At 42.3% G+C, this 12,322-nt stretch overlaps 1 protein-coding gene across 3 annotated transcripts in view; it reads left to right on the top strand.

Moving 5' to 3' along the window:
* Positions 1-12,322, top strand: part of clip1b (CAP-GLY domain containing linker protein 1b) — a 40,142-nt gene extending 27,820 nt beyond the window's left edge. For all 3 annotated transcript variants that reach the window (XM_083793541.1, XM_083793542.1, XM_083793540.1), the window contains 9 exons: positions 883-989; positions 3,981-4,026; positions 5,157-5,200; positions 5,975-6,059; positions 6,408-6,573; positions 7,644-7,696; positions 8,396-8,508; positions 9,826-12,078; positions 12,149-12,322. In XM_083793541.1, the coding sequence (XP_083649667.1) occupies positions 883-989; positions 3,981-4,026; positions 5,157-5,200; positions 5,975-6,059; positions 6,408-6,573; positions 7,644-7,696; positions 8,396-8,508; positions 9,826-10,060 (849 nt within the window). In that variant the 3' untranslated portion in view covers positions 10,061-12,078; positions 12,149-12,322. The remainder of the gene's footprint in view (positions 1-882; positions 990-3,980; positions 4,027-5,156; positions 5,201-5,974; positions 6,060-6,407; positions 6,574-7,643; positions 7,697-8,395; positions 8,509-9,825; positions 12,079-12,148) is intronic.

The following is a 12,322-nucleotide window of genomic DNA, read 5'->3' as shown; positions in this document are numbered from 1 at the left end:
TTATTACAAATGAGAAGTTTTGTAACAGCATATTATGGTGGTAATTTGCTAAACAAATAGATTGTAACCTACAGTATTCTTTTCCTTTCTGCTTTTCCCTTCAGGGGTTCGCCACCTCAAATCATCTGCCTCCATCTCACCCTGTCTCTCTGTCCTCCTCTTCTCTCATACCAACTAACTTCATGTCCTCTTTCAGTACATCCATAAATCCCCTCTTTGGTCTTCCTCTATAAGCCTCCTGCCTGGCACTTCCAACCTCAGCATCCTTCTACCGATGTACTCACTATCCCTCTTATGTACGTTTCCAAATCATCTCAGTCTTATTTCCCAAACTTCTGATGCTGTGCTGTCCCTCTGATGTACTCATTCCTGATCCTATCCATCCTTGTTATTCCCAGATGCCCCTTTTCCACCGGGTTTGAACCGGTTCAGTTATTTTTTCAAGGCCAGTAAGTAGTTTTCTGCCACTCAGTAGGCGTTCCTGCATAACTTCCGGCTATGATGATGATGTCACACACATACTATACCCTCTGTTCAGTATCTTAAAAGTTCGGAACTGGAACCAAAAAATGGATGCCGGGTTACATGAAAGCACCAAGGTTCCAAGAATCTAGAACGGAACCAGTTCTTGAACCAAAGTTCTTTTGGTGGAAAAGGGGCCAGAGAGAACCTCAACTTTTTAGTCTCTGCTACCTCCAGCTCCGCTTCCTGTCTTTTTATCAGTGTGACTGGCTCTAAACCTACAGTGTGTATCCAATTTCAATACAGCGAGGGTTTGTGTTAATGAGATATTTATCCTCCAGGGATTTGTTTTGTTTTGTTTTGTATTTTATTTGTTTGTAACATTTTGTGATCTCTCTTTTTCATCTGTGACATCTGCAGCTTGATGTTCTGAAGCAACAGAACTCTAAACATCAGGAGGAGCTCAGTCTCTCTGAGGAACGCAACCTTTCAGAAAACCAGCGTGTTGGAATTCTCTGCAAGGAAATGTAAGTTACAATGAACAATATTTAAGTTATAATGACTCATATTGTTAGTTTTGTTCTTGTTTTTGAGTTTTGAGTTAGTGAAACATAATGTGAGGGATATTAGCCAAATAATCTTATGTTTTTAATTATATGAAAACTCAAGTTCAATTGTTTATAAAGTTATTCCTATGTTTGCCTTGAGGGGGGTGGACTTGCAAGGTGCACCATTGCTCCAAACCACACCAAAACTTGGCACAAACACTGGTATAAGAATAGTCAGTCAGTCAGTCACTAATAGTTTGTCAATAGTTGTTCTGATCAGCACAATATGGAATTAGGTTTGAAAATGTGTCCTGTTTTTAACCCATCCAAGCTAATTGGATCAGTGGGCGAGTGCCTTTAGGCGCCCGTTTATCTCACCAGTACTGTATTTCATTCATACATTAAGTCTAGTCTAGGGACGAGAGACAGTAAATGCATTTTATATATGTTTAATAGAGAACCAAACAAATACCTATGAGGATGTGTTATTATTAACATTTTTATTATTCTTCAAAATACACGTATTTAAGAGCAAGAAAGCAATAAACATTCATTTCTTATTAGCTCACTGGTTGCCATAACATTGTCATTCTTGGCGAGCTACGTCTTGCTCATTAAAATGTTTGATCTGTCAGATGGCTGGCACAAACTAACCAGGTGCGTTATTATGGTGGAAGAAAAAGAAGAAAACACACACACACACACACACACACATACTCATTGTGCTCCAGAGTCATTTATTTGACTACGTTTCGAGCCAAAACTCGTCCTGACTGTGCCATCATGAAAGCTGGTGTTACACAGGCAGAACAGTTTTACTTTTTATGATTTCACTTAAATTAATGCCCTACTTCGTCATACTACAGTGTCACATGAAAGTACCAAAAATAGCCAATCTATCGATGACCCTGATGTATTTGTAATCAAGTCTGCTTTTTCTGGTTTTATCCTCAGTGGTTTTTGTATTGACCTGTACTTTCTTTGAAATGTTCTACAAACTGTTAATACAATTTTCATTCAATCAATCAAGTAACTGTTGAACATCTAACAGCAATGATTTAGTAGTAATCATTTCATACCTATCTTTGGAACACAGAATCAAAACTATATTGGATCCACACTTTTTTCCATTTCCTGAAAAGTAACGGTTTTGGACATACAGGTTTTCCTAGGCACATTTCTTAGTGTCAAGGATGCCCAAATTAAGTCTTGAGACTTTTTTGTTGAGAACTTGTAGAACTTTAGTTACTGTAGTTACTTTGTAGATTTTGGTTATTATTTCAAAATATTCATGGAACCACTTCAGCCCTATTTCGGCCATTCGAAAATAGACGCTCCACAAGCTCACAATGTCTCTAGATGTGACGCACTGTGAGCTTGTAGATCTGCTATTTTCTTCTTTTTTTTAAGATATTTTTTTGCGGCTTACGCCTTTTATTGATTTTTGTAAGGGACAGATAGTAGGCTGACAGGAAACGGGAGAGAGATGGGGGATGACATGCGGTAAAGGCCGTGTCGGGTCCGGGAGTCGAACCCGCGGCACACCGCGACTGGATCACCAGTCCGGTGCCCAGACCGTTACGCTACGGCCTGGGCCAGATCTGCTATTTTCAAAAGATTATTATACATTTGAAAAACTTGTCAAATGGGACCTTCAGCACAACGAGTCATCATCACCTTTATTTATACTCGGAAGTACAATTGAGTGCAAGCCCTCATTTTCAATGTAGCCGAGGTTAATATAGTACAAGTACAATTAATAATACATCCAAAACACAATACATTATAAATCAGGGTAAATTACAAAGGAACTATGCAGGGCAACCAGTCAAACAAACAAACTGTACAAACAAAAATAACTCTGTTGAAACGGGAGCAATCAAGTTTTGTTTTGAAGCATTCCTTTGAACTGATGGCAGGGAGCTCAGTTTTAAATAATATTGGAGTTCATTCCAGGATGTTGGAGTACTTTCTACTTTAAGTACATTTTGATACCAATACTTTTGTACTTTTACTCAAGTACATTTTGAACTCCTGTACCTTTACTTGTAATACTGCAATTTCCACATTGCCGTATTGATACTTTTTCTTAAGTAAACAATGTGAGTACTTTTTCCTCCACTGCCAGGTTGAAAGAGGCTAACGGGGCTGCAGAGACACAGCTTGGTTCTACTTTTCTTCCTTCTGTTTGACAATGTGTTCCTCTTGTCTTCTGAGGCTCTGAGTCTCTTTCCTCAGCCTCCTCCCGGGAGGGAAGCTTATGTAATGCCTCAGCTTTTCATAGAACCGCCTGGCTCCGACACTGCCACTCCTCTCATTGTGACCTCACTGCGTGCGTGCGTGCGTGTGTGTGTGTGCGTGTGCGTGCGCGTGCGTGTGTGTGTGGCTTTCTACATCTGAGAGAACAGCTGTAAACACTGCTGTGCTGTTCGCTCTCAGTGCTTCCATCCTCGTCAGATATGGGATTATCCATCTCGTTTATTTATTTTTAATCCATTTACCAACGTTTGTAATCCAGGACGCTTAACGTCCCAAATCACTGTGTTTTCACAGACATCTTCTTCAAACATTTTTCTGCTATGCTCTTGTTTTCAAGTAAGGAACAGTACAGTATAGTTTCCGTATAATGGAGAAATGGCATACACCACCTTTGACCACCCTGTTTACATTTTTGACCTGGCATTTCTTTGGCCTAAAGGTTCAAGAGATATAGGCCAAAACGTAAAGCAGCCTGTTATAGCACAGCCACAAAGCCCATTTGATCTTTGGCCTACCGCGACTGTGCTTGCAAAGTTTTACTCCGGAGATTAGTATTCACAGACACACGGACGACGGACAGGAGCAGGTTGGCCTGCCGTAGACGACTTATTGATCATGTAGGATTGATTTATCACAATGTGAACATTTCATCATGAACATTGAACATATGTTAAATGTCACTATTCCTTTTATTCTCTTCACTTTTCCCAGTGAGGAGCTAAAACTGGCTTCCGAGAAGTTTCAGCACCTCAACGAGGTACAGAATAGTTTTGCACACAAATATTACATTTGGCTTAAAATCCTCCTTGACCTCTTATAGATCTTGGTTTGTTGGCCCAGAATCAATTATTTAATGTTTTCATGTTTTCCTTGTTGTTTCCATCAGGCAGATTGGTTATGATAAAAAAATAAAATGTCACTCAATGTTGAGCTTCAGCTTAATGTTATACCACTGTGTGCAGCTGTCACTCACGTACAGATTTATATTGCAGTATAAAGCATTTAAACACCTCACCGTTTTGACACGGTGACACTGAGTCACTGACACGTCAGGTAGAATTGCATGAATGTTGTTTTCAGATAATCCACGACTTAACATAGTATTAATGAAATTGTGATACAAGGCATTACACGGAAACATTCTCTCTGTGTTTATTTAACTCTGAAATGGAACCACGGGTCTATTTGGTTACATTTGTACTCTCAGTGTTATAAATGGATACATTGACACAGATCATTTAACCGTGTTGGCACTCGTTCTCTTATGTTATTGCTAATTTACTTAATTTGCATTAATTGGACGATCTGACAACACCACAGTCCGTTAACGCTTTTGAAAAGGGGATTATAAACCCTTTATTTCATCAGTATTTGCCTAGATGTACTTTTATGTGTTTTTAATTTAAACTTGAAACTTTTGTTCATTTCATTGTTTTTTTATGCTTTTTAGCTCTTTGAGATTTGTTTCAAATATAAAGTGTTACAAATTAATGTATTATTATTATTGCAAATGAAGGTTGCAGTTAACTATAGAATCGCGCATTTCCTGTCAGTGTGTCGGGCACCAGTGTCTGTCGGGCACCATATGGTGCCCAGGTCTCGTGACATCATGTGACATCATCACTGTTGGAGATGTGGAGACCTTGATGTCTCACAAACAACTGTTGCTGTTCACATTCTGCTATATAATGTAATGCTGCTGATAAAATCAACACTGAAATCATAAGTGAAAATGTGTTTTATCATAACAAATCGGCATGATAGAAACAACTATGGAAATGTAAATTAACGTTTACTATAAGGAATACTGCAGGCTTGGTGCTTTGACTGAACTTGAGTGTGACACACACGGTTGTAACTGCCTCTGTGTTTGTTTGTGTGTCTTAGAACCACGGAGAACGCAGGAGTCAACAGCTAGACATGATAGACAGGTAAGAGTCTGTAGCCGGCCAAACCTGAACCAAATTTTGCCTGTTCTGGTGTTGTGCATCAGGGCTTTAGGCTACAGCAGAGGTTCTCAGTGTCGAGGACCCCCATCTCAAAACATCTGTTTCCAGGGACCTCCAGAAGAGAAAATTCACATTTGTTCAGTATTTTTTTCCCAAAATAGCTTGATAACGATTTGCTATTTATCATATAGTCAAAGTATAAAATAATAAGGCTTAAATTGGCTAAATCAGGCATCCAGAGCATCTGGGGAACTGTGAAGCCACCCTGCCCTACTGGCCAAAGCTGGAACTGCAGGTGGGCTAAATATATGCACGAGAAAAAGCGCGCAGCATGGGGTTTAACACGGAGTGCTGGTTCATGAATCGATTCAGGCGCGTTCACGTAGGTTAGCACTTCCGAATATTGGACACCAATTGTGGTGCCCAAATCAAGAAAAATAATTGGATCAAGAAATGAATAGCTGGAGGCGGGGCAGTCCGCCCTCTAGTTTATATATAATAACTAAGGACCAACTGATGGTGATGCTACATTAACTAATTTAGCTGGTCCCCTTCAAGGACCCCTGGGTGGCCCCCGGACCCCAATTTGAGAACCACTGCTTTACAGAATGCTTTCAAATGGTTTTGCTATCTCTCTCTTTCTCTCTCTCTCTCTCTCTCTCTCTCTCTCACACTCACACTCTCTCACACAAACACACTCACACCACACACTTCTTACAGTATGTATGTGATTATGTCTCTAACTAATGTTTACAGGGAGACCATTTCTAACCAGAAAACGGGATCCACTGGAGCCTTAATATCAGAGAAGGACCAGGAACTGGAAACTCTCAGGAATGAGGTACACACTACACGCACGCACACATGCACGTACGCACGCACACACACAGTTGAACTAAATGCTTGCATTGTGCATTGTAGGAATTAACCATCTTACTGTAATTTCTTCTTTCTTTGAATTATAAATAGCAAAAATAGACTAGCTACCAAAGCTTCGCAATGCTACACTTTGTGTGCTTGTACAACAGCAATATTTTTCTACTTAAAAATAAAATAAGTATATTTTTGGAAATTTGCCCAAAAGAGCCAAAATAGCCAAGTTTAATGCAGTTACTTGAGTCGTGCGATCTCTCGGGAGCAGCAATAAGTCAAACAGGCTAGGTTTTGATGATTCGGCGGTTTGGTGCAGATCGCAGTGCTGCGGGGCGAGAACGCCATGGCCAAGACCCTGCAGACGGCCGTGGAGACCCTGGAGCGAGACAAGGCCCAGCTGCAGAGCCGCGTCCAAGGCCTGGAGCAAAGGCTTCTGGGTAGGCAGGCCTCGGACGGAGGAGACAGTGGAGTTCCGTCCTCAGGTGAGCATGCCGTCCCGCATCACACCTGTCCTCAGTCTCGCCAAAGATGGTTAATTTAGGAAGATACACCATCCCGATGGGATAGATAGACACCATCGGCCACTGGGCCTTAGTGGTGGGAATTCACGTTCATTTCAGTGTTTGAATCATTTCGTTCAAGTTCACGACAATTTAACAAAGTATCTTATATCATATCATAACATAAATACTGAGTCTGACATTTATTAACAAACCGAACCATTATGAAAACCGGTTGGGATTTCAGTGAGGGAGACATCCTTCTTCGATAGACATGCAAAAAACATCCATTAGGAGGCACAGCTTCCCGAACAAATTCACCCACAAAATTACTTTTATTTTTGTCATCAATTACTCACTCCGTGAAGCCTTGATTTCTATGCTTTCGGATTCTCCAAAAGCATACTAGGGTACCTTATGATGTATTTCACCTAAATAATACACAACTAAACTAATAATAATAAAACTTTATTTGTATAGCACCTTTCATGACATGAAATGCAGCTCAAAGTGCTTTACAGAACAATGGAGAATAAAAAATAAAAGCAAGGCAACGACATTAAAAAACAAGCAGTAATGCAATACAGTGAGGACATGAATAACAAAAAATAAAAGATCAATTAAAAGCAATGTTGTATAAGTGGGTCTTGAGCTGAGCTTTAAAAATGTCTACAGAGGCTGCCTGACGAAGGTACAGTGGGAGCTTGTTCCATGCTGACGGCCCGTAGAAGCAAAAAGCTGCTTCCCCGTATTTTTTAGTTGCATTTTTTTAGGCAAAGCGAGCAGGCCAGCAGTGGAAGACCTCAGGGGGCGGTTTGGGACATATTTAGGCAGGCAGTCATGTAGGTAGGAAGGTGCGAGACCATTGAGAGCTTTATACACAAGTAAAATAATTTTAAAATCAATCCTAAAAACTGAACTGTAGTAGAAAGGTCAGAGGCTTTTTCACTCAGCCAGACTTTATTTTTGTGTAGATTAACATCGTAGTAGCACTACAAATGTGCAGAGTACTGGATGTTACGTCAGTGAGTGTCTGTGTGTTTTCTATCCAGGTGATGCAGCTCTGGATCAGCTGAGGGACGAAAAGGAGTTCGCCGAAGGACAGGTATGGATATATTATGACACGAGTCTCCTTCAATTTCACTACGTCTGTCTGGGGTTCAACTGATCGTTTGATTCTTCTTGTGTTCTGTGCCATGTCTCCTGGTTGCCTTTCCTGCCTTGTTTTCTGAATAAGGGAAAAAAAAATTGAATCATGTGGATCCAAATGGGAGTTGCGTCTCTCCAAAGTGGATCTTGGACTTGGTGTGCACTGTGCACCAGCCAAGAGAGAGAGAGAGAGAGAAAGAGAGAGAGAGAGAGGGCAGAGAGAGAGGGTATGTCATACTCGTATCCCCAAATGGGTATGGACTAGTTAAAGTTAAGTGTGCACAAGAACTTTGGCGCTGCCCCCCCAGGTTGGCAGAAGAAGTGTAGCACCCAGAATTACATTAGATAATTGACACTGGGTGAAAAAATGGGTTGCAAAATCGTGGCATAAAACGTTATTAAAAAAAAAGAAACGTTGGCATTGATCAGTCCAGCGGTTTGCGAGATTACTTCCAGACGCAGACGAAGACAGACAGACACGCAGATACACTGGTGGACCCTGTGTATCGAAAGCTTTTCACGTCGTAAAAAGCTTTTGTCGATGTTGCTCTTTGTCGCACATGAATATATTCTGTGTTCCCCTCTATAATTTAAGCCTCTGCTATGCCATTTAAAGCTACATAAGGGTCTGATTGTCCCTCTCTGCTCGTCTCAGATCAACTTCCTGAACAGTGTGATCGTGGACCTCCAGCGGAAGAACGAGGAACTCAAGGTCAAGCTGAAGAAGATGGCTCTCGCCGAGTTCAACGGCAATGACGGTACAGACGGGTAAGACACGCACGCACGCACGCACGCACACACACACACACACACACGCACACACACACACACACACACACACACACACACACACACACACACACACACACACACACACACACACACACACACACACACACACACACACACACACACACACACACACACACACACACACACACAGATGAGATGAGATATACTTTATTAATCCCCAAGGGGAAATTGAAGTGTTACAACAGCATAAAGTGCATAGAAACTAAAAAGCTAAAAACTACTGGACAGACAGAGCAACACAGAACAGACACAAATGACATATCACACAAGACCAGACAACCAAGGACCATATGCCATTTTGGGGGGGCAGTTCTTATGCCTTTGCATTAAAAAGTCTGATGGCAGTTGGCATGAAAGAGAGTCTGTAGCGTTCCGTGCGCATCAGGGGGAGTGTGAGGCTTGTGAGCCTACGGCTGAAGGTGCTCGTCCTATCCTGCAGCACCTCATTTAAGGGGTGGGAGGGATTTGCCCGCATGGAGTCCAGTTTAGCCCCGATCCTCCTCTCCGCGGCTCTCCATTCGGAGGCCAACAACAGAGCTGGCCTTCTTTATAATTTTATTGAGCCTGTTGAGCTCACCCGCCTTGATGCCCCCTCCCCAGCATACCACTGCATAGAAGAGCACGCTGGCCACAACAGACTGGTAGAACATCACCAGTAGTCTGCTACACACCCCAAAGGACTTGAGCCTCCTCAGGAGGTACAGTCTGCTCTGTCCCTTCTTGTAGACAGCCTCTGTGTTGTCTCTCCAGTCCAGGTCCTTGTTCAGGTGGACACCCAGAAACTTGTAGGAGTCCACAATCTCTACCTCCTCTCCCTGGATGGTGATGGGTACTGGGGTCCTCCTCTTGCTCCGCCTGGCGTCGAACACCAGCAGCAGAGCAGGGTGTACAGTGTTAAAACCAAACAACAATCTCCACCTACCTCACTGTTTCTGTCAGATTGCCACTGAACCATGACTGGAGACGTCCACACACACACACACACACACACACACACACACACACACACACACACACACACACACACTTTCGCTCACAGATTTTCCTCTCTCACTGAAAAGTGTCTGAAACGGCGGGGGTGTAAGATTGACAGGCCCGGCGACAGTTGCTAAGAGGGGCGGGATTTAGCGAAGGACGAATTACAAGTCCCCTTGTGCTGTAGTCCCTTACATATGCCGGATTTATCAAAGATGCTAGATTACATCTGCAGGCCCCGCACAAAACAAATCAGGCAGACAGTGAAGCTAACCCATCTCTCCCTCTTCCCCCTAGTCTGGAGGAAGGAGCGTCGAAGCGAGAGAAGAAAGCGCCACCGCGTCTGTTCTGCGACATCTGCGACTGCTTCGACCTCCACGATACAGAGGACTGTCCCACGCAGGCGCAGAGCCCTGACTCCGTCCCACACTCAGCCCACCGCGGCAACCCGGCCGACGAGAGGCCCTACTGCGATATCTGCGAGGCCTTCGGGCACGCCACGGACACGTGCAACGATGATCAAACCTTCTAGAGCTTTTCCACAGCGATCCTCTACCCTTAAACAGTTAAACACACAATCCCCTACCCTTAAACAGTTATATTTAACACACAATCCCCTACCCTTTAAACAGTTATATTTAACACACAATCCCCTACCATTTAAACAGTTATATTTAACACACAATCCCCTACCCTTTAAACAGTTATATTTAACACACAATCCCCTACCCTTTAAACAGTTATGTTTAACACACTGTCTTAAACCCTCTAGTCTTAGGGCCGATTCATACTCCTATTTTACCGCTGTTTCGGCGCTGTAGTGCCGAAATGATTTCTGTTCGTCAGAAATTTTCAGTAGCACCGAAGAGCCGACTTTAGGACGGTACCCGCCCCCCCGAACCTCAAATGACGTCAAATTGTAGGCTCTACAGCGCCGGACCGACTTTTATTCGGCTCTAAAATAGGAGTATGAATCGACCCTTAGAACACAACTTTCGTTACAACTTTGTTCCGTCTACACCAAATCTCTTTGCCAAAAACAGCCGATCTACAAGCTCAAATGCATGGCAAAGTGACGCATTTTGAGCTTGTAGATTTTCTATTTTTGAGTAGTCATGCTGGGGTTCAAGTGGTTTAACAATTCCTTTTTTCTCTCCTTCTAATTATAGTTCTGACACTAGGTCCTGCAGAGCCAAACAACAGATTTTTCCATATATATATTTTTTATACTTGTATTTATATATATATATATAATATATATATATTATAGTATATAACGTAATGTAATGTTGCGAGGTGTTTTGAATTCTTCACTCCACAAAAAGACTCTTTAAAACGTTTAACATAATAAGCTAAAGTGATCTGAATGCAATGCATAATAATGCTTATCCAAATATGCTGCTGTAGTGCAATATTAATGTGTGGTAAGAAATAAGCAACACATACTCTGCACTTGCCGTTTAATTTATAATGTCGCATGACATGTCGTGTCGCGTGTCAAAATGTTGCTGATCTACAAGCTGACGCGCAACAAGGTATAAATCAGGCTTTTGTTTTTTAACGTGTGATCTTTTTGCATTGTATTGTGTTTTTTTTAGAAATACTGCATTTGGGCTGACGTTTGACCTCAGTTCCTGTTGTGTTTTATGAGTCGTTGATATTAGAGAAAAACAGGGAAAGGATGCACAGAAACAAACGAAAGGAGCGTTGTAGCGCTAAACTGCCTCTGCCTTGCTACTAGCTTCCTGCCGTCCGTGTCACATTCCATTGTCTGAGGCTAAAATATAATCATACAAAAATATGACTGCCATTTTCAAATGTAATTGGGCAACAGCCATGGCCTTTCACAGTGTATTAACTTAGTTATTAACCCATGGGAAGCTATTTTAAAACTGCAACCTGAACTTATTTTAATTATTAAAATGTTATTTTAATCAGCCTATATGGAAGCACACGTTAAAGCTGCAGTCCATAACTTTTTTGTGTGTGAAACGCAATTGTACAGAACAAAATCTTTGGTAGAACATGACAGGAGATATTGCATGAAGCTCAACATGTAATATCTCGACACTAATAGTATCACTATCATTACAATGCGAGTACTTCTTCCATCACTACCCTGGCGTCTGGTAAGCCACCTACTGGCTGACAAGTAGTACTGCCTGAAGCTCGCATACACAATATCTCCCCCTGGCCAAGTGGGGAGTCAATATCTGGTCAAAATCGGTGAAAATAATCAGGATTATTTTGAGACTGGTTCGATACCGATATGGCATTTTTATGGCCGATTTCGATACGCTACCGATTATATCGTGTATCTCTAATTAGGTATGTATGTTTTGTTTTTTCTACTTTTTTTTACTGAGATGTAAATTGATAGGAAGGGAATGAAGGGAGTATTGTGGCGTCCCCGTGGGAGGGCCGCCATGGGGCACGTGACTTTTCTGCATTTAGCCAGCAGATGGACGATGCTCAGATGACAACTCAGAGTTGAGCTGTCATAGGGGGTTAAGTGTCTTGCTCGGTGCACTTCATAGATTGGTGAGCCAGGCAGGGACGCTGCTGACCATAGATTGGTGAGCCAGGCAGGGACGCTGCTGACCATAGATTGGTGAGCCAGGCAGGGAAGCTGCTGACCATTAATTTTGGTTGCCCTCCCATGCAGATCGGCTACTTTCACCGTTTGATTTGTCCTAATGTTGCTGCTTCAGCTCTGAGCAGATCCACAACATCACGCATGCAACTTGAGGACGCACGCACTGGTGCTCGTTATTAAGCCGCAGAGTCGCAGAGA

Source organism: Protomyctophum parallelum (assembly GCF_964188405.1).
Source record: "Protomyctophum parallelum genome assembly, chromosome: 21".
NCBI lineage: Eukaryota > Metazoa > Chordata > Actinopteri > Myctophiformes > Myctophidae > Protomyctophum > Protomyctophum parallelum.
Note: the sequence above shows the minus strand (reverse complement) of the source record. Positions and strands in the feature narration are given on the sequence as shown.